The sequence below is a fragment of the Protopterus annectens genome, chromosome 5.part0 (genome assembly GCF_019279795.1).
Source record: "Protopterus annectens isolate FY-2018-M chromosome 5.part0, PAN1.0, whole genome shotgun sequence".
Taxonomy (NCBI): domain Eukaryota; kingdom Metazoa; phylum Chordata; order Ceratodontiformes; family Protopteridae; genus Protopterus; species Protopterus annectens.
In genome coordinates, this window is record NC_056735.1 from 1,230,338,135 (window position 1) to 1,230,361,192 (window position 23,058).

General features: G+C 46.7%; 1 protein-coding gene across 2 annotated transcripts in view; it reads right to left on the bottom strand.

Annotated features, from left to right (window-relative positions):
* LOC122801610 (CLK4 associating serine/arginine rich protein) overlaps positions 1-23,058 on the bottom strand; it is a 1,938,306-nt gene that overhangs the window by 1,627,942 nt on the left and 287,306 nt on the right. For both annotated transcript variants that reach the window (XM_044071085.1, XM_044071086.1), the window contains exons 4-5: positions 783-884; positions 165-244 (exon numbers count right to left, since the gene is read on the bottom strand). In XM_044071085.1, coding sequence (XP_043927020.1) covers positions 165-244; positions 783-884 — 182 coding nt within the window. The remainder of the gene's footprint in view (positions 1-164; positions 245-782; positions 885-23,058) is intronic.

Sequence of the window (23,058 nt, forward strand, 5' to 3'; positions counted from 1 at the left end):
GAACCTTTGTGATAACTTCTTACATTGAATAATTACGTTTATAAATTTTACCTTAAGGTGCAATAGCTGCTTTAACTAATAGTACTTAATAAGATAATTAGGAAACATGAAACTTCTACTCACACTTAATACTAATTACATAAAAAAAAAGAAAAATAACTCACTGCTAGCAAAATCGTTCTGTACCAGGCCCCTATACCGTTCATAGTTGCATCTTCTCTCATCTGACTCAGTTTCTGGAGAACTAAGATGAAATTCAAAAATACGTCATACACAAAGGTAGATCACAAACATTTAATGACATGATCATTCTTATTTTCAAGATCACCACATTCAGCAGGCTTATCAGTAGCATTTTACTGAAACTGAGCACAATCTGGCATTTCTAAAGTAGTCTGCTGGTGGCAAGTAAGACATAATTCTCTGTAAAAACAAGATTAGTATGCTATTTGCCTTTTACCACCTAGGTGATGCAGCAGCGTTTCACCAAGCCAAGATACAAAGGCAACGTTGCATTTAGGTCATGTTTAAGGTTTTTCCAAAACTGTGAGCAATAAAAACTCACAACTGCAAACATGCAGGAGTCTGTCCAACAGCCTCCTGTATACTCCATCAAAAATATTGTCCATCCTGAACAAACTGAATAGGCAGAATTACAGATGTGATACGAAAACTGGGCGTAATACACAAAGTACTAATAAATATAAGCAATGCTAACAGAATGCTCAAAAGCAAACAAACATTTACAGTATAAGATAACAACAAGGAAGACAAGCACTTACATGGTTGTCAAAAGTGGTGGAGTGAATTCTGGAATGTAATCCAAGTGAGCTCTGACATCAAAACGATCAATCATATTATTGGTATCTCCTTGCCAAGGCATCCTTCAAAGAAAAAAATGAGACAATATTACTTTACACAAGACAGTTTATCTCCAGTAACTTACCTTAACCACCTAACTACTTATCACCTACTCCTAGGTAAGCACAAGATACCTCCAATTCTAACATCACAACAAATGTAAGGTTTTAGATAGTATGATCACTGCAACAGCCTGTGGACTAATTTAAAGTACTGCTATGAAGATTGCTGGCCTGCACGTCTGCCACACCTGGAACCTATTAACTTTCTTTTACATTTCTAACAAAATCTTTTTTTGATAAGCAATAAAGAAAATAATAAAATAAAGAAAATATAATGATTTCACCACTTTCTAGTAAATGGATCTGTGAAAAAATGGCATGTTTTACCAGCAATTTACCATGAAAACTATCACTTAGTTTTTATGTTATCATACTATGAACTTTTTGGGAGAGTCACATAACCTACTCAACAGTCATGCATAATCACAAAGATCTTCAGAACAAAAGCATAAAAAATAGAGCTATATGACAGTGTTTGAAGTATAACTTCAAAATATGAAAATCATCCACCAGACTCTCTAGAGACAGCAGAGATACTAGTGCAGGTTCTCTGCAAGGCAAAGGAAAACTAAATTAACTGTAAGGTCTTCAAATTAGTAATCAGGAACATAAGGAATATAAGCAAAACACTGCTAAGTTAAAAAAAAAAAAATCAGACAACTTTGTGAAACAAAACACTTACATACTTACACCATGGGATGACACTGCAATGACTTTGTGATTTGTTCCTCTCAAAGCTAATGACCCTGTCCTTGTACTCAGGTTTACTGAACATGTGCACCCTATCAATTTTAACATCTGAAACTCAGAACAATTTACAACCATAATTAGAAGTTATGTACCTACCATAACGTTCCATGTTAGTTGTCTTCTCTCGCCTTCTTTCTTGCTGGATGGGTTCGGAGCCGATCCTCGGCTCCGACTCGGCACTTGCTTAGCTTGAGAACTCCTTTTACCAGCTCGAGGCAACCCTATATCCCATGATGCAAGGCAGGACTACCTCAGATCTCGTTTGGTAGCTAACCTACCCTGCTAAGAACTAACCTAATATATATTAGGAAACCCAAGTTCATAATAAAGGAGTCCTCTAATGAAGGCTCAGGAGGAAACAACCTGATAAGAGGAACTCTTCAAGATCTGTCCAGGCCAGGGGGAAGGAGGGAGGGGCTAAGAAAGAAGGCGAGAGAAGACAACTAACATGGAACGTTATGGTAGGTACATAACTTCTAAATGTTAAGTTGTCAATCTCGCCTTCATTCTTGCTGGATGGGACCGTGTCCCTAGCACCTGTATCCCGGATGGCTCAATGGAACAGACTCTTGAGAACTGTGGAACCAAAACTGGCCCTGTCTCTGGAGGCCAAATCTAACTTGTAATGAGAGACAAAGGTATGAGGAGTGGCCCAAGTAGCTGCTGCACAAATGGTATCAATGGGTAGTCTATCCTGAAAGGCTGCAGAAGTGGATAGACTCCTGGTTGAGTGTGCTTTCGGTTTAGAAGGTAGTTGCTTGCCTCTGAGTGAATACACATAAGAAATGGTGGAAGACAACCATCTGGATAAGGTCACTTTAGACACTGGGAGTCCTTTCCTGTTTTCTGCATAGGAGACAAATAATTGGTCCGATTTCCTGAATTGTTTCGTTCTATGCAAATAGTACCTGAGCTGACGATGGACATCCAAAAAATGAAGCTTTTGTTCAGCTCTGTCAGAATAATTTGGGAAAAAGACTGGTAGGTCGATGGATTGATTAATATTGGTTTGAGAAACAACTTTGGGGAGAAAGGACGGGTTTGTTCTTAAGGATACCCTGTCCTTGTGAAAAACCAAGTAAGGGGAACGGATGCAGAGAGCTTGAGTCTCGGAAACCCTTCTTGCTAAAGTGACCGCCAGTAAAAATATAATTTTCCAGGTCAATAATTTCAATGAACATGAAGCAGACGGTTCGAAGGGTGGTAACATTAGGGATGCCAACATTAAATTTAGATCCCATTGTGGAGGAGGATGTTTTATTGGTGGCTTTAGGAGAAACACTCCTCTCAGAAAGGCCTTGCATAGTTTATGAGACATAATGTTATGATCTTGCAAGCCAACATGAAACTTGGAAATAGTAGCCAGTTGTACTTTTACTGTAGATGAAGAAGATCCTGACTGAAAAACTTCAGCCAGGAAATCTAAAACAGAATGCACAGGAGCAGTAAAGGGATCAATATTTCTGGAATTTGCCCAAATGGAAAAACGCCGCCACTTGCTAGCATAAACGGTTCTGGTGGACGACTTTAAAGAAGCCACTAAGATATCTCTGACCGGATCAGAGATCATAGGAAGCCTGGCTAGGGAAGGAAGTGGAGCAACCAAGCAGTGAGGTTGAGAGAATGAATGGCCCGGTGCTGTTGACCTGACTGGTGGATCAAGAGATCCGGAACTGGGTCCAGATGCCAGGGCTGCACCAGGAGGTGACGATGCAGAGACGGAAACCAAATTTGTCGAGGCCAGTAAGGGGCAATGAGAATCAACTTGGCCCTCAAAACGGTGGCTTTCTGAATGACTTGTGGAATCAAGGGAAAAGGAGGAAAGGCATAAAGAAGTCCCCGGGGCCAATCCTGGGTTAGAGAGTCTCTCAGGGGTTAGCCTGGTAGGGGAAAGAGAGTGAAGAAATTGGGGCACTTGTTGTTTTGGGGTGTAGCAAAAAGATCGCAACAAGGTGTGCCCCACTTCAGAAAAATCTGGTCCACTACAGATTGATTGAGAGACCACTCGTGAGGCATGAGAATGGATCTGCTCAGCCTGTCCGCCAAGAGGTTGGACCTGCCGGGGATGTGCGTTGCTATCAGAAACCGATGAGAGGAGATTGCCCATTGCCAAAGTCTGAGAGCTTCTCGACACAATGGATAGGACCTGGTCCCGCCCTGCTTGTTGATGTACCAGACCACGGACATGTTGTCCGTTTGTACTGCAATAGTCCCTGCGGGAAGAAAGTCGTTGAGGGCTTGCAACGTTAAAAGCACCGCTCTCATCTCCAGGACATTTATGTGCAGATGGTATTCTATGGGTTGCCACGTCCCGTGGACCATCCTGCCCTGATAATGCCCCCCCCACCCGATCAGAGAGGCATCCGTAGTAACTGTGGCAACCGGAGGAGGGGAACAAAAGGTCGGCCCTGATGAAGAAGAGGGGAAGATATCCACCAGTTCAGATGAGTCCTGCGACTGTGTGACTAAGATTTCGTGCCTCATCGGAAGACTGTGGAGCGACCATTGAGTGAATAACATCCACTGCAGAAGACGCATGTAGGCGAGCCAGTGGTAGAAGAACAATGGCCGCAGCCATAAGACCTAGAACCTTTAGTATCAATCTGGCTTTGACTTTGCTGCTCTGCAATAGAATCGAGCGTATTTTTGGATGTCCAGAATTCTTTGATCTGTTAGTCTGGCTAACATTTTGACGGTGTTTAATTCTGCCTATAAAGGTGATAGATTGGCAAGGCCGCAGAGAAGATTTTTGAAATTCACTGAAATTCCCAAACTCCTGCAAAGCTGCAGAGTGTAGTCTCTGGTCTGAAGAAGCTGACACCTGGTGGTGGCGGAGAGGAGCCAGTCGTCCAAATAAGGAAACACCTGGAATCCTTGACGTCTCAGATGAGCTGTGACCACTGCCATGCATTTGGTAAACACTCTGGGGCTGAAGTGAGGCCAAAGGGCAGGGCTCTGAATTGGTAACGACTGGTCCCTAGCAGCGGAGAAACCTTCTGGAGCGCCTGTGAATCTTTATGTGATAGTACGTCCTGAAGGTCTATAGAGCACATCCAGTTGTCCTTGCCCAGAAAGGGCAGAATGGACTGAAGCGTGACCATCCGAATCTTGCCTTCTTGACAAATCTGTTTAGACTGCTCAGGTGTAATATTGGTCTCCAATCTCCCATCCTTTTGGGGACCAAAAGAATCTCGAGTAGACGCCGGATCCTACTTGGTCTGCCGGAACAGTCTGGACGGCTCTTTTTTCTAGGAGCTTTGAAACCTCCGGTTCTGCCAAATCCCTTTGACCGGGTGAGATGTCTGGAAGGGATTGTTGAGGTGGGATACCTTCGAAGGGGATTTTGTAACCCTCGGATATGATCGACTGTACCCACATATCTTGTGAAAGGGAATGCCAGGCTACTGGGTACAGCGAAATCCTTCTCCCGACTGCCTCCAAGGGTGGACAGTCGGGCAACACCTCAGGGGTGCTGAAAAGGCTTCTCAGGAAGAGACTCCCTGTTGCCCTGGTTCTGAGGACCCCCCCTTGCCTCTAGGGCGGCGTCTATTATTGTTACCCCCTCTGTCTGTGGGGGTAAACTGACCACGTGTGTCCGGTGTAGCTCCTTGGGCTTTGCGGAACCACATCTTCCCTCCCTTCTGACCCTTGGGATATGGTCTAGAAGGGGTGGAAAAATGGACTCCAACGGCAGAAAGAGTTTTACCGTCCTGCTCACACCTGGTCAAGGTATCCTTCACCTGAGGTCCGAACAAAGCTGAACCGTCAAAGGGGGTATTGGTGAAGGACGCCTTAAAGGGGTCCGCATAAAATTACAAAGCCGCATCCAGGCTTGGCGTCTAAGAGCCACTCCTGTGCCTGCGGCCTGCTCGCTCCATCGGCCGCATAGGATATGAGCCGCATGGAGGAGTTGGATAAGGAATTCAGGATTGCTAGCTGTGAGGCAATGTTTTCTTGAGCCCCAGCAGCAGAAGGATCCTGGACCACTTCACCTAGTTCCTTGAGAATATCTCTTTGAAGCCTGGTGAAGTGACAAAGGTAGTTCAGCGAGCATAGCAAAGGTCGCTGAAGAAAACATCCGCTTTCCATACCTGTCCATGGTCCTAGAATCTTTGTTAGGAGGATGGACAGGTACTGAAGGATCCGCAAGTTCCTTCTTAGTGGCCGCCGACACCACCATAGCATCCACAGAGACGCCCTTGGAAAGAAACTGCTTGTCCGTAGGGGCCGTAATAAATTTGGATGGTCTCCTGGGGACAGGTTCCACAGAATCTGGAGCTGCCCACGCCTTCAGAGCCACTACCTGCATAAGTGGGTCGAAAGGCCGAGACACCCAGGAGGTGGAGGGTCGGGATCCAAAAGCCTCCAGGTATACCGACTCATCCTCGGAGGGGTCAATGGAGGGCCAATTCCCCCTCTGTTTGAGGAGCTCAAGGATGTCTGAAAAGGAGACATCCTCAGAGGGGGATCGTGGGGAACCCTCCGACTCATCTAAGTCGGTATCCGATGTAGTAGACTCAGGGGAGTCTGTGTGTTTCCTCTTACACGTCCTCTTCCGAGGGGGTTCCCCTGTAGGATCAGGGGAAACCTCGGAAGAGGAAGATATTCCCAATGGGGAAACCTGGAGCGATGGATCCCTGGGCCTGAGAGCAAGAGGCTGGCAAGAGGCGTCTACAGGCACCGAAGAGGGAGGAGCTAGAGAGATGGACCGTTGACCTGGCTCAGGTGCCAGGACACTCCTCATCACCTCAAAGGCTCCCCTCCCCGGGAGACCGGAATATTCCCGTTCGAGGAAATAGGAATTCCGGCTCCACTGAGAGAGAAGGCTCGAGGCGATGTCGGTGCCAAGCTTACCAAAGCGAAGCCCGAGAGGGAGAGCGGGTCGGACAAGGGTCCGATGCCACTAGCCCCTCGGAGCCGACCAGGAATCGGCGACGGATCCCTCCAAGGAAGGTCTCAAGGAGGAGATCGGAGCCGAAGACGACAGAGCCGAAAAAGGATGTATCGGTTCCGGCGCCGACACAGTTGCTGTCCTGAGAAGCTCCGGCTCCGAACTCTGGTGGGGAGTCGGAGGAGGAAGTTCAAGGGGTGAAGCAATAGCCGAAGTCTGCTGAGACGGGCTATGGAGCATTTGGGCCAGTGCCTGCGACTTTAACAGCCTGCTTACCACCCTCTCTAAATCGTGGTCAGACAGCCTGGAAGATCGGCTCCGATGACTCCGCTCCGACAAAAGAGACCCCGGAGCCGAGTGGATAGATTCCAAAGACGGGGACCGAGATCTCTTCTTGGATGAAGTCATCGGAGCCGACGTCCTATGAGTTCCAGATGGAGCCGAAGGCTTCTCGGCTCCGATACTGGATACTGTGTCGGCTCCAGCCGGAGCCGACAAGGCAACAGCAGATTGGGTGTCGGAGCCGATAGGAACCGACCCTAGCTGAGAAGAAGAAGAAAGATCGGCTCCGGCCGGAGCCGATCTCGACTCCGAAGGAGTCGGAGCCACCGGGGAAGGCTTGGAAGCTGCAGCCTGACCCTTAGATGGCTTGTAAGGCTTACTGGACCCAGGTTTAGTGGGTGAACCTTCCGGCTTTAGTAAGCCACGGAGGATTAATTTATTCCTCCTTTCCTGCAGGACTCGCTGGCTAAAAGAGTGACACAAAGCACAGGAGTCCTGCAGGTGTAAAGGCCCCAGGCAGTAAACACAAGAAGTGTGACCGTCTGTCAGAGACATTTTCTGACAGCACGAGTCACACTTCTTGAAGCCCGAGACCTTTACCTCCTTAGACATAGCCTAAGAAAAGAGTAACAAATATACTCACACACACACCCCAAAACAGTCACACAAATTAATCCCAGAACACAGACACAAAGATAGGGATTAACAAGGGAGGCCTAGGCCTAACTGAAAATTTTTAAACTTCTTTATAAAGTAAAAAAAAATTTTAAACTATAAGGGGACTAGGATGATAGTATGGACACTATACACTAAAAAATAGGAAAAAGGGGAAGATAAACCCTGACTTAAGCTGTTTGAAAACTCAAACTTACCTCAGCTGGCAAAAAAGGAGACCTCTTCAAAGCGCAAAGCGAGATCTGAGGTAGTCCCGCCTTGCATCATGGGATATAGGGTTGCCTCGAGCTGGTAAAAGGAGTTCTCAAGCTAAGCAAGTGCCGAGTCGGAGCCGAGGATCGGCTCCAAACCCATCCAGCAAGAATGAAGGCGAGATTGACAACTTAACATCCATAGTTACTTTGATCAAAATGCAAAAAAAAAAAATAATCTTGAACACTTACAAAACAACATAGAAAACTATGTGCAATGTAACAACACAAACATTTTAGATAAACTCAACAGTAAAACACAACCAGAGGTGTGAATAGGTTTAAAAATAATTAAGACTTATTCAACAAAAATGTCACCTATGATCATAGTGTTAAGCGGAGGAACTCAAAGAAAATACAGCAAACCCAAGATACAGGCATTAAGCATCCACTGTTTGGTACAAAAGCTTCCATGAAGATAACCAGTTTGTAAAACGGCCTCCTGGTCAGTTTGTATCTTAAGAACTTAAAGCAAGTTCTAAAAAAAGAAGTTATGTACTTACCATAACATTCCATGTGAGTTGTTCATCTCGCCTTCATTCTTTACTGATGTGTTCGGAACCGATCCCTCGGCTTCGATATGGCCAATTGCAAAGCTCGAGGTCTTCAAATAACTTGAGGCCAAGTTCATATCCCATGATGCACCTGGAATTACCTCACATCTTGTCTGCTGCATATAATACGATATGTCATTCTTTCACTTCCAAGATTAAGATATAGAAGGATTGAGTAACCAGGATGGATCCAGCATCTTGGTCATCTATCAGCCCAGGAGGGGGTAGGAGGGAGGGACGTAAGAATGAAGGCGAGATGAACAACTCACATGGAACATTATGGTAAGTACATAACTTCTTTATGTGAAGTTGTTCAATTTCGCCATTCATTCTTTACTGATGGGTAGCGTCCCAAGCACCATCAACCTTGGGTGGCACAAGCGAGTATATTTCTCAGGACCGTGGATCCAAAGAAGGCCCTGTCCCTGGAGGCTTTGTCAACTTTGTAATGAGTGATAAAGATATTAGGTTTTGACCAAGTGGCTGCACAAATGTTATCAATGGGTAGCCTGCAATAGTCCCCGCGGTAAGAAAGTCGTTGAGGGCTTGCAACGTTAAAAGCACCGCTCTCATCTCCAGGACATTTATGTGCAGATGGTATTCCATGGGTTGCCACGTCCCGTGGACCATCCTGCCCTGATAATGACCCCCCCCACCCGATCAGAGAGGCATCCGTAGTGACTGTGGCAACCGGAGGAGGGGGAACAAATGGTCGGCCCTGGTGAAGGAGAGGGGAAGATATCCACCAGTTCAGATGAGCTCTGCACGATTGTGTGACTAAGATTTCGTGTTTCATCGGAAGACTGTGGAACGACCACTGAGTGAATAACATCCACTGCAGCAGGCGATGTGGAAGCGAGCCAGTGGTAGAAGAACAATGGCCGCAGCCATAAGACCTAGAACTTTCAGAATCAATCTGGCTTTGGCTTTGCTGCTCTGCAGTAATATCCGAACAAATTTTTGGATGTCCAGAATTCTCTGATGTGTTAGTCTGGCTGACAACTTGACGGTGTTTAATTCTGCGCCTATAAAGGTGATAGATTGGCAAGGCCGCAGAGAAGATTTTTCGAAATTCACTGAAATTCCCAAACTTTTGCAAAGCTGCAGAGTGTAGTCTCTGGTCTGAAGAAGCTGATGCCTGGTGGTGGCAGAGAGGAGCCAGTCGTCCAAATAAGGAAACACCTGGAATCCTTAACGTCTCAGGTGAGCTGCGACCACTGCCATGCATTTGGTAAACACTCTGGGGGCTGAAGTGAGGCCAAAGGGCAGGGCTCTGAATTGATAATGACTGGTCCCTAGCCGAAAGCGGAGAAACCTCCTGGAGCGCCTGTGGATCTTTATGTGATAGTACGCGTCCTGAAGGTCTATCGAGCACATCCAGTTGTCCTTGCCCAGAAAGGGCAAAATGGACTGAAGCATGACCATCCGGAATCTTGCCTTCTTGACAAATCTGTTTAGATTGCTTAGGTCTAGTATAGGTCTCCAATCTCCCGTCCTTTTGGGGACCAAAAGAATCTGGAGTAGGCGCGGATCCTACTTGGTCTGCTGGAACAGTCTGGATGGCTCTTTTGTAGGAGCTTTGTAACCTCCTGTTCTGCCAAATCCCTTTGACCGGGTGAGATGTCTGGAAGGGATTGGTGAGGTAAGGATACCTTCGAAGGGATTTTGTAACCCTCGGATATTATCGACTGTACCCACATATCTTGTGAAAGGAGCCAGGCTACTGGGTACAGCGAAATCCTTCCCGACTGCCTCCAAGGGTGGACAGTCGGGCAACACCTCAGGGATGCTGAAAGGGCTTCTCAGGAAGAGACTCCCTGTTGCCCTGGTTCTGAGGACCCCTCTGCCCCTAGGGCGGCGTTTGTTATTGTTACCCTGTCTGCCTCTGGGGTAAACTGCCCACGTGTGTCGGCTGCTCCTTGGGCTTTATGGAACCACATCTTTCCTCCCTTCTGACCCTTGGGTTAGGGTCTAGAAGGGGTGGAAAAATGGACTCCAACGGCAGAAAGAGTTTTGCCGTCCTGCTCACACCTGGTCAAGGTTTCCTTCACCTGAGGTCCGAACAAAGCCAAACCGTCAAAGGGGGTATTGGTGAAGGGCCTTAAAGGGTCCAAAAATTACAAAGCCGCATCCAGGCTTGACGTCTAAGAGCCACTCCTGTGCCTGCGGCCCTTTTCGCCCCATCGGCTGCATAGGATATGAGCCGCATGGAGGAGTTAGTTAAGGAATTCAGGATTGCTAGCTGTGAGGCAATCTTTTCTTGAGCCCCAGCAGCAGAAGGATCCTGGACCACTTCACCTAGTTCCTTGAGAATATCTCTTTGAAGCCTGGTGAAGTGACAAAGGTAGTTCAGCGAACGCATAGCAAAGGTCGCTGAAGAAATCATCCGCTTTCCATACCTGTCCATGGTCCTAGAATCTTTGTTAGGAGGATGGACGGGTACTGAAGGATCCGCAAGTTCCTTCTTGGTGGCCGACACCACCATAGCATCCACAGAGACGCCCTTGGAAAGAAACTGCTTATCTGCAGGGGCCGTGATAAATTTGGATGGTCTCCTGGGAACCGGTTCCACAGAATCTGGAGCTGCCCACGCCTTCCGAGCCACTACCTGCATAAGTGGGTCGAAGGCGGAGACACCAGGAGGTGGAGGGTCGGGATCCAAAGCCTCCAGGTATACCGACTCATCCTCGGAGGGGTCAATGGAGGCCAATTCCCCTCTGTTTGAGGAGCTCAAGGATGTCTGAAAGGAGACATCCTCAGAGGGGACGTGGGAACCCTCCGACTCATCTAAGTCGGTATCAGATGTTGTAGACTCAGGGAGTCTGTGTGTTTCCTCTTACGTCCTCTTCGAGGAGGTTCCCCTGCAGGATCAGGAGAAACCTCGGAAGAGGAAGATATTCCCAATGGGGACACCTGGGGCGATGGATCCCTGGGCCTGGGAGCAAGAGGCTGGCAAGAGGCGTCTACAGGCACGAAGAGGGAGGAGCTAATGGGATGGACCGTTGACCTGGCTCAGGTGCCAGGACACTCCTCATCACCTCAAAGGCTCCTCCCGGGAGGCGGAATATTCCCGTTCGAGGAAATAGGAACTCCGGCTCCACTGAGAGGAAGGCTCTGAGGCGATGTCGGTGCCGAGCTTACCAAAGCGAAGCCCGAGAGGGAGAGTGGGGTCGGACAAGGGTCCGATGCCACTAGCCCCTCGAGCCGAAGGAAACTTCGGCGACCGGATCCCTCCAAGGAAGGTCTCATGGAAGAGATCGGAGCGAAGAGGGATGTATCGGTTCAGCGCCGACACGGTCGCTGTCCTGAGAGCTCGGCTCCGAACTCTGGAGGGAGTCGGAGGAGGAAGTTCAAGGGGTAAAGCAATAGCCGAAGTCTGCTGAGACGGGCTATGGAGCATTTGGGCTAGTGCCTGCAACTTCAACAGCCTGCTTACCACCCTCTCTAAATCGTGGTCAGACAGCCTGGAAGATCTCGAAGATCGGCTCTGATGGCTCCGCTCCGACAAAGAGGAGACCCGGGCAGTGGATACTCTCCAGCGAAGGGGACCGAGATCTCTTCCTGGACGAAGTCATCGGAGCCGATGTCCCCTGAGTTCCAGATGGAGCCGAAGGCTTCTCGGCTCCGATACTGGATAATATGTCGGCTCCAGCCGGAGCTGACAAGGCAACAGTAGATTGGGTGTCGGAACCGATAGGAACAGACACTACTACTTTAGAAGAAGAAAGATCGGCTCCGGCCGGAGCCGATCTCGACTCCGAAGGAGTCGGAGCCACCGGAGAAGGCTTAGAAGCTGTACCTTCAGTGGCTTAGAAGGTTTACTAGACCCAGTTTTAGTGGGTGAACCTTCTGGCTTTAGTAAGCCACGGAGGATCAATTTATTCCTCCTTTCCTGCAGGACTCTCTGGCTAAAAGAATGACACAAAGCACAGGAGTCCTGCAGGTGCAAAGGCCCCAGGCAGTAAACACAAGAAGTGTGACCGTCTGTCAGAGACATTTTCTGACAGCACGAGTCACACTTCTTGAAGCCTGAGACCTTGCCTTCCTTAGACATAGTCCAAGAAGAAATAATACTCACACACACCCCCAAACAATCACACAATTAATCCCAACAAACACAGACACACAGGTAGGGATTAAGAAGGGGGCCTAGGCCTAACTGAAAAAATCTTTAAACTTTTTATAAAAACTAGAAGATTTTAACTAAATGGGGAAATAGGGTGGGCTCTAGAAACACTACACTCTATAAAAAGGAACAAGGGAGAGATAAAACCCTGACTAAGCTTTTGAAATTTCCAACTTACCTCAGCTGGCAAAAAGGAGACCTCTTTCGCAAAGCAGCAAACGAGATCTGAGGTAGTCCCGCCTTGCATCATGGGATATAGGGTTGCCTCGAGCTGGTAAAAGGAGTTCTCAAGCTAAGCAAGTGCCGAGTCGGAGCCGAGGATCGGCTCCGAACCCATCCAGCAAGAATGAAGGAGAGACTGACAACTTAACATCTTGTATTTCTGCTTCTGCCCTTTGAAGTGGGGGAATATCTGACTATCCTTGGAGGACTGGGAAGGTGTTAAAGGAGAATTTGTAGCCTTGGGATACTATTTTTAGCACCCATTTGTCATCCGTGATAGTGTGCCATACATCTGCAAAAATGGCTAACATTCCCCCCCAAAGGAAACCCTGGGCCCGCAAAGGCAAGCAGGGGAAAGACGGAGTCATTGAGAATGGTTTGCTTTGGGAAGTCTGCTTAGAACTCCCAGGTTTAGAAGATGCAGCCTGCCAGTGTTTAGCCTTGTGAGGGGTGGAAGTTTGTCCCCTGGAAGACCTGTAGCCCCGGGATCTAGTACGACACCCCTGTTTACTAGAGTCAAGAAAAGTCCAACTTTTAGAAAGGTAATGCCTGCTAGAGGAGACTGAACTTGCAGAAAATCCTTAACAGTTTGCATAGATTTAGCCTTGTCCTCCAGTTTCTTCAATATCTCTTCTGCTTTGCTTCCAAAAAAATTGTCCTTATGCAAAGGCACGTCCAGTAATTTAGACTTTACAGGTTCAGAAAGCGGCTGTTCCCTGAGCCAAGCATGTCTTCTGATAACAGAACCAGTGGCCGCTGCTCTGCAAGAAGCCTCCAAAGTGTCAAAACCACAATGTAGTGAATGTTTAGTAACCAGAGTGGCAGAATTCAAAAAGTCCTGCATGTCCTTATTCTCCATCAGGGAAGGAACACCAGCTATTTTAGCCTTGATAGTCTCCAAAGTATGCTGCTGATACTTAAGCATATGAAAGAGAAATTTAACAGACCTAACAGCCATGGTGGAAGAAGTATAAACCTTTTTACCCCACCTATATAAGGCCCTAGATTCCCTGTCAAAAGGAAAGTACAGTTGTCTACACTTACCATAAATGTAGATGTTCGAGTGTATTCACTGTTGCAGTCATCACATTTGGGTTATCTGCTTGCAGGAGCCCTCAGTCGACCTGATTAACTAAGTCTTGGGTCCAAAATATACTTATATATATATATATATATATATATATATATATGTGTGTGTGTATGTATGCATGTATACACACACACACGCACACACACAAGGATATGCCTCCAATAAAAAAGCAAATACACCAAAAAGCTTTTAAGCATAGTAAAGGAGAGTAGAGGTATAGCCAAAAAAAGTCATAGAGCTGGAGGGAGGGTAACCAGGACTGCAACAGTGAATACACTCGAACATCTACATTTATGGTAAGCATACACAAAGTACAGTTTTGTACCTACCATAAATGTAGATGTCCGAACTGGATAGCATCTGCAGTCATAACAACTGGGTTGTCCTGTCGTCAGGCAGCCCTTCAGTTGGCCGGATTCCAAAGTCCGGGTCCGGCTTCGGCTGATGTCGCACTTCACCCGACGTCATCTCTGTTGGTCTTCGGGTATAAAGGCATCAGCCGACGCCATTTTCCTCAGTGTTTCTTGCCCCAGATGCCAGTAGCCCTCTTGAAGGCTAAAAATTTTGGATAAATGCCAATGTTTCCAAAAAGATAGTGGTAAACAAAAAATAAGCATGTATGTACATATATACAACAAATACACCATAAAAGACTCCCCCCACCAGCTAGCTATTAGGAGGGTAAACACCCTAGGAGTACCACAGAGGGAAGGAGGGAGGGTAATCCTGACTGCAGATGCTATCCAGTTCGGACATCTACATTTATGGTAGGTACAAAACTGTACTATGTCCTTCATGGATGCATCTGCAGTCATAACAACTGGGTAGAATACCATAGCCAACTAGGGGAGGAGGAAGAAACTAGATTATGGTGTGTTTAGGATCCCTTGCAGTACAGCAGTGGCAAACCCTGCTCGGGATCTGGAATATAGAGGCAAATTATAATGCTTGGCAAATGTATGCACGGAGGTCCAAGTAGCCGCCTCAATAATGTCTTTGGTTGCCACTCCTCGTAAAAGGCTGTGGTAGTGGCTGTTGCCCTTGTAGAATGAGGTCTTATGTTCTGTGGAATTGGTTTTCCATGGAAGGAGTAACAGAATCGTATGCAATTTCCTATCCATTTGGAGATTGTCTGTTTGGAAATAGCTTTTCCTTCCCTTCCTGTTGCATAGGCTACAAAAAGCTGATCAGTTTTTCTGCTACTTTGTTCTGTCCAGGTAGTAGCGTAGCTGTCTATGTACATCCAAGGTATGCAGTATTCTTTCCCTCTGTTTTGTGGGTTGGGAAAGAAGGTAGGTAGGTGGATTGCCTGGTTTAAAGACACTCTGGATACCACCTTAGGCATAAATGTAGGATTAGTCCTCATGGACACTCTATCTTGATGGAAGATTAGGAAGGGTTGTACTGCCATTAGGGCCTGGAGTTCAGAAACCCTCCTGGCTGAGGTTATTGCCAGTAGGAAGGCGGTTTTCCACGATAGATGCTGTAGGTCTGCTGTTGCTGCTGGCTCAAAGGGTGATAGTGTCAACTTTTCTAGCACAAAGTTCAAGTCCCAGGCTGGTAATGGTGGTTTCCTTGGAGGTTTTACATTCTTGATTCCTCTGAGGAACTGTCTGAGTAATGGGTGTGAAACAACAGGTGGATCAAAGCTGTATTCTGCTGATATAGCTGATGCATGTATCTTGATGGAGGAGTAGGACAGGCCTGAATGTAGAAGTTCTGCCAGATACTCCAGAATGTTAGGCATATCTATGTTTGACACATCTTTTCCTCTTTCAGTACTCCAAATGACAAACCTTTTCCATTTTCCTGCATAGTTCCTTCTTGTTGAAGGTCTGCGGGCTTCAAGAATAATGTCTTTAACTCTTTGGGAAAGTTCTGGATTAGCTGCTGCTATGTGATGTTCCATGCAGTCAGTTGCAGCGTTTTAGGTTTGGATGCATGATGCTGTAGTTGTTCTGAGTTAACATCAAAGGCATCAGGGGTATTGGCCACATATTGTTCTGAGACATGCTCCTCAGCAGTGGGTACCAGTGTTGTCTTGGCCAGTTTGGAGCTATTAGGATTATCCTTGGACGTTCTTCCTTGATTTTTAGTAATACCTTGTGTATCAAGGGAAGAGGTGGGAATGCATATGCTGTTAGGCCTTTCCAGCTGAAGGAGAGCGAATCCACTTTCCATGCTAGTGGGTGGAATGTCCTTGTGCAGAACCTTTTGAGCTGGTGATTGAGAGGGGAAGCAAATAGATCTATCTGAGGCATTCCCCATTTCTTTGAGATGGTCTTGAAGATGTCCGGGTGTAGCATCCATTCGTGGGCATCCGATGTGGTTCTGCTTAATATGTCTGCTAGAGTATTTTCTTTTCCGGTACAAATATTACCTGTAACTGGATGTTGTAGCTGAGTGCCAGGTTCCACAGCTCCAAAGTCATTCTGCATAGGGGTATGAATGAGTGCCTCCCTGTTTGTTGATGTACCACATGACTGTGGTGTTGTCTGTCCTTATCATCAACTGGCCCTCTTTGAGAAATGGTCTGAAGTTTTGGATTGCCAGTTTTACTGCCAGCATTTCTTTTAGGTTGATGTGCAGGTGAAGTTGATCCTCGTCCACAATCCTTGCACGCATTTGTCCAGCATGTGGGCCCCATCCTAGGTCTGAAGCGTCTGTTGTGATGGTCTGGCTTGCTTGACATCTGCGAAAGGGTAGCCCTGGGTTTGACTGGCATGCTTGAGCCCACCATAGGAACTCCTGTTTTAAGCATGGAATTAGTGGAATTTCTGTTTCTAGGCTGTGCCTGTGTTGGGACCATAAATTCTTTAGGTACCACTGTAGTTTTCTCATATGTAGTCTGGCAAGTGGGACCAAGATTATGCATGATGCCATGAAGTCCAAGGCCTGCAGTACTTTTCTTGCTGTTAACTTGTTCTGTTTTGTTAGTGCCAAGAAGTAAAGAGGGAGTTCTCTTTGTTTTTCTGCAGTTAGGAAAGCCATTTGTTTTACTGTGTCCAATTCCGCGCCCAAGAATGTCCTTGTCTGGGATGGTATCAGCCTTGACTTTTGTAAATTGACTGTGTATCCCAGTGCTTGAAGCAAGTAAATGACCCTTTGTAAATCTGTTGTCAGCTTGCTTTTGTTGTCCCCTTGTAGCAGGCAGTCGTCCAGGTATGGGTAAATTTGAATTCCCTGTAGTCTGCAGTGGGCGATTACTGATGCCAGGCATTTTGTGAATACTCTGGGCAGTAGATAAGCCAAAGGGCAATGCTGAGAATTGATAATGCTCTGATCCTGCAAGAAATCTGAGGTATCTTCTGCAGATTGGTCGAATGGGGATGTGCAGGTATGCCCCCTTGAGATCTAGAGTTACCAGCCAACACTCCTTGCCCAGCATGGGAAGAAGTTGCTGTAGGGTCAGCATTTTGAATTTTGGGACAATGATGTATGTATTTAAGGTGGACAGGTCGAGAATAGGTCCCCAACTTTTTTCCTTTCTTGGAACTAGGAATAGTCTTGAGTAGAATCCCTTTCCTTGTTCTGTTGTTGGCACTCTTTCCACAGCTCTCATGTTTGCTAACTGCATTATCTGTTGTAGAGCCTCTGTTTTTTGATTTGGAGGTAGATTTGGCATTCCTCTTTTGACTGGTAAAGTGTGGAAGTGGAACCGGTAACCTTGATCTATGGTTTGTAAAATCCACTTGTCTTTTGTGATATAGTGCCAGTTCTTTGAAAATAAGGTTAATTTGCCGCCTAATGGAGTTGCTATTTGTTCCCTGGTAGGCGGATTTAGAGTTAAGTCACTGTGGCTGTGTTGTTGTAGTGGCAGTGGTTGTGTCTGTGCCTCTGTTGTTACCTTGCCACTGTCGTCCTCTGTAGGCACCTCCTCTGGATTGGTTTCAGCCTCTGGAACGTCTATTCCTGCCCCTTTGGGATCTTGTGGAGTCAGGAAAGGACCAATTTTTGGCAGGCCAGTTCCTGCTAAACCTTGGGGGTTGGACCTGCAAGAAATCTTTAACCGTTTGAACAGATTTTGCCTTTTCTTCCATTTTCTTCATTACCTGCTGGGCAGGTGTACCAAACAAGCTGGTCGTATCCATAGGAGCATCTAATAACTTAGCTTTAACATGATCCGGTAAAGCTTGTTCCTTTAGCCATGCATGCCTTCTTATCACTGTGCCAGTCATGGCTGATCTAAATGAAGCCTCCAGTGCATCATAGCCACATTTTAAGGAATGGTTACTAACCTGTTGTATGTTATTTACCATTTCTAATACATATTTCTTATCAATTGATTCATCAGAGGATAGCTTTTTTGTTAACTGATCAAGCATAAACTCTTGGTATTGTATCATGTGAAACTGACAGTTTAAAGCTCTAGCTGAGAGAGTAGCTGAAGTGTAAACCTTTTTGCCCCATCTGTCTAAAGACCTGGCTTCCCTTTCAGAAGGAATAGGGTTTTTAGCTGTGATCGCGGCTACTGCCTTGGGACCCTGGGATATAGTTTCGGGGTCTGCAAGTGGGGCCTTGTAAAGGTGGTGATGAGTGTCTGGTACCCTGTAAAATCTGTCTGGTTTGGCAGGGGCTGGAGGTAAAGAATCTGGTGCAGAGCAGACATCATTGAAGGCATCATCCACAACAGAGAGCACAGGAGGTATAGCTAAGGGCCTGTGTTGTGGAAGGTGCCGAAAGGTTCTAAGTCTTTTTCTGGAGTCTGAGAAATCCTGCTGCTGTCATTGGAACTGCTCTCGCATGTCATGTAAGGTTTCCCCAAAGGAAAATTCTTCTGGTGGGGAGGCAGCTGGAATGGATTCTTCAGCATCTGAGTCTTCAAAATTGGAGAAAGGAGCCTCTGGCTGGTCTGTTATGTCTGATTCATCAGCAGAATCATCAGAGGACACAGGCTCGGGGCTCTGCCCTAGGTCTCTTCTCTGGGGCTGAGAGGCCCTGTCTGGGTGAGATTGAGATCCCTAATTAATGAAATTAAATCTTCTGCCAGAGTAAGCATTTGTGAACTAGAAGAGGGCCGGGTTGTAGGGGTTTAGCAGGCACTGTTCTAGTAGTTTTGGCTGCTTTGGCCCTGGCAAAGGCCTTAATGGACATGGCTGCTGGAGGCCTAGCAGCACCACGTGCTGGGGTAGACACATCCAAGGGAATGGTGTCTGATAAGTCAGTGGCAACCACCGTAGTGGATAAAATTTCTGAGGCCGATTCAAGAGAAGTAGCAGGGGCCTCAGTGGTAGTGATAGATTCTGCTGTATTTTGATCAGCTTTCTCGGTTTCGGCGAAACCTAGACACTCGCGATTTGCTTAACCATGGTTTCGGCCGAAACCGCGGACCGCAAGTGTCGGTCTTTATCTTTGCGTTTTTTAGCAGTTTGGGTAGTCGGAGGATCCGGCGGCATAATATACGCAAAATCAGAACCGAAAAACTGTTCAGCAAACTCCGACGCCTAAGCGACAGGCTGCTACGTCGTGGGCTGGGCCTAAACAAGGCAGACAGTAAGAGTGGAAATCCTTATGAGGTATTTGTTTCCCACAGGTTAAACAATTATTAACTTTTTCTGACATCGGCTGAGGCAAGAAAGAGTCCCCAACGGGGTACTTAGCTTTAGAAGTCTTCGAAGTAGTATTCGGTAGAAGTAATCTCTGGATCCGACCGACCGGCACTTGCGAACAGCTTCTGCTTCGGGCGCCACGCGGCAAGAAAGACTGAGGAAAATGGCGTCGGCTGATGCCTTTATACCCGAAGACCAACAGAGATGACGTCGGGTGAAGTGCGACATTAGCCGAAGCCGGACCCGGACTTTGGAATCCGGCCGACTGAAGGGCTGCCTGACGACAGGACAACCCAGTTGTTATGACTGCAGATGCATCCATGAAGGACATCTGTACTATGTTCTTCGTGTGTCACTGTTGCAGTCATCACATATGGGTAGATTCCCACAGCTAAGGATGGGAGGAGGAATTTAGATAGCATTAGGACCAGCTGTAAGACCCTGCAAGACTGCAGTGGCAAAGCCAGCTCTGGATTTAGAGGAAAATTGGCAAATGGCAATGCTTGAAGAAAGTATGTACAGAACTCCAGGTAGCAGCTTCTGGGATGTCCCTGGTAGGGACACCTCTGAGAAAGGCTGTAGAGGTAGATTGCAGCCTGGGTTGAATGGGATCTGATCCCCTGTGGGATAGGTTTTCCATGGTGCTTATAACAGAAATTAATGCAATGGAAATCCATTTAGAAATGGTTTGCTCTGAAATACCCTTCCCCTCTGCCCCTGCAGCAAATGCCACCAGTAGTTGTTCAGATTTCCTTTGAGGTTTAGTCCTGTCCAAGTAAAATCTAAGTTGTCTGTGCACATCTAAGGAGATCAGTATCCGTTCCCCTTTGTTCTGTGGATTAGGAATGAAGGTTGGCAAATGAATGGACTGATTAAGAGCCACATTGGATATCACTTTGGGCATGAACGAGGGATTGGTTCTGAGGGACACCCTGTCCGCATGAAAGATGATGAAAGACTCCACTGCCATAAAAGCCTGTAATTCAGATACCCTTCTTGCTGAAGTGATTGCTAAAAGGAAGGCTGTTTTCCAAGAAAGGAATTTTAAATCTACACTAGCAGCTAGCTCGAAAGGAGGAAGAGTGAGTTTCTCCAATACAAAGTTAAGGTCCCAGGCTGGAGTAGGGGCTCTCCTGGGTGGTCTTAACTTTTTGGCCCCTCTGAGGAACTGCTTGAGCAGTGGATGAGAGAAGAGGGGAGGTTCTGTGTTACAATGAGCTGAAATGGATGACGCGTGAATTTTGATGGAGGAAAAAGAAAGGCCCTTGTGAAGCATCTCAGTTAAGTATTGTAAAATCTGAGGTAAGTTGGGTGCTGCTGTGCTCATCCCTTGAGATTGGTTCCAGGCACAGAATATTTTCCATTTTTCAGCATAAGATTTTCTAGTACTAGGCCTCCTTGCCTCTACAATTATATCCATCACTGGTTTACTGAGGGATGGTAAAGGAGAGATTAGGTAATTAGCCAGGCTGCTAGGTTCAGGGTTTGAAGCTGAGGGTGCAGAATCTGGTTCTCCTGCTGAGACAACAGGGTAGGAGTCCGAGGCAGGTGCCATGGGGCCAACAGTGACACACTGCGCAAGAGGGCGTACCAGTGTTGGCGTGGCCAGTCTGGTACAAACAATATCGTCCTTGGTTTGTCCTGTTTGATCTTTAGTAGTACTTTGGAGAGGAGAGGCAAAGGAGGAAAGGCATAAACTGATAGGTTTTTCCAGGTGAAGGACAGAGCATCCACTTTCCAAGCTTGTTTGTGGGGAGTCCTTGTGCAAAATTTGTCTAAATTGGTAGTTCTGGGGGGAGGCAAACAGGTCTATATCTGGGCTCCCCCATTTGTTTGTCAACATGTTGAAAGTCTTTGGTTCCAGTTTCCACTAGTGTGGGTCCATGAGGTTTTTGCTTAGTCCGTCTGCCAGTGTACTTAGTTTTCCTGGCAGGAACTGAGCTTGTAGATGCACTTGGTAGCTCAAGGCTGTGTTCCACAATGCCATGGCTAGTCTGCAGAGAGGTAAGAATGGGTACCCTCCTGCTTGTTTATGTACCACATAACAGTGGTGTTGTCCATCTTTACCATTAATTCTCCTGGAAGAATATGGTCCTTGAAGGCTGTCAGAGCAATCTGTACAGCTAACATTTCTTTTTGACTGATATGCAGGTGCATTTGACTTTGGTTCCATTTGGCCTGAATGCACTTCCCTGCCAGGTGAGCCCCCCATGCATAGTCTAATGCGTCTGTTAGGGTTTGGGTGGAAGGGGGTAGAATGAATGATAGTCCCTTGTTTTGGTGGCAGGCCTCTGCCCACCAAAGGAACTCTAAGCGTAGGCAAGGTAGGATAGGAATCACTGCTTCTAGAGCCTGAGAATGTTGACACCATAGGCTTTTTGGATACCACTGTAGTTTCCTCATATGCAGTCTTGCATATGGAATTAGAAGAATGCAGGAGGCCATGAACCCCAAGGCTTACAGTATTTGCCTTGCAGATAGCAGGGTTTTTGTGGCCACTAGTTTGAAGTAGGTTGTCAAATGAATTTGTTTCTATGGCGTGAGGAAAGCCATTTGGGAAGTTGTATTCAAGCTTGCTCCCAGGAATATAATTTGTTGACAGGGTACCAGGTGTGATTTCTTTTCGTTTATGGTGTACCCCAGACAAGTTAGCACCCTTTGTACAAAGGCCAGATGATTCAAAAGTATGCCCTGGCTTTCTGCCGGAATTAGACAATCGTCCAGTACATGTATATTCGAATATTTCTTTGCCTGCAAAATGCAATGACTGGAGCTAGGCACTTTGTGAATACCCTGGGCACGGTAGATAAGCCAAAGGGCAGGGCAGAGAACTGACAGTGCGCGTAGCCTGCTTTGAAGCGTAGGTATCTTCTGCAAGATTCCCTGAATGGGATGTGCAGGTATGCTTCTTTTAAATCTAGTGTTGCTAATCAGGCATCTTTGCCTAGCATAGGAAGTAATTGTTGAAGAGTCAGCATCTTGAACTTTGGAATCTCCAGAAAGGTGTTTAGAGTAGACAGGTCCAGGATAGGACGCCATAAGATGTCTTTTCTGGGTACCAGGGAAAAGTCTCGAGTAGAATCCTTGTCCCTTTTCCTCTTCTGGTAACAGTTTAATAGCCCCCATGCTTAAGACAGAAAGTACTTGTTTTTGGACCTCTGCCCACTGATTTGGGGGTAGGTTCGGCCACCCGGTTGGTGTTGGCAACGTATGGAAGTGAAATCTGTATCCCTGGGACACTATATTTAAAACCCATTTGTCCTGGGTAATGAGTTCCCAGTTCTTTGCATGAAGAGCAATCTTTTCTCCCAAAGGGGCAGCCAGTTGATAAGTGCTTGGAAATTTTAAAAGGGAGTCATTGGGACAGTTTGCCAAAGGGGGGAGTCATATTACTCCCAGATTTGTAAGTGGAGGCCCCCCACTACTTAGTCCTGCGTGTCCCCTGGGACTGAAACCTGGGGGTTTTGCTGTGTCTGGGTTTGGCTTCAGAAGACCTGGAAGGGGCTGGAAAGGATCAATTCTTAGAAGGCCAGTGCCTACTAAATCTAGGAGGCCGAACTTGTAAGAAATCTTTAACAGTTTGCATAGATTTAGCTTTATCTTCCATCTTTTTAAGAACTTCCTCAGCCTTGTTGCCAAACAGGCGGTTCTGATTTAAGGGAGCAACCAACAATTTAGCATTAACATGATCAGGCAAAGATTGCTCCTTAAGCCAAGCATGCCTTCTGAGCACAGACCCAGTAAC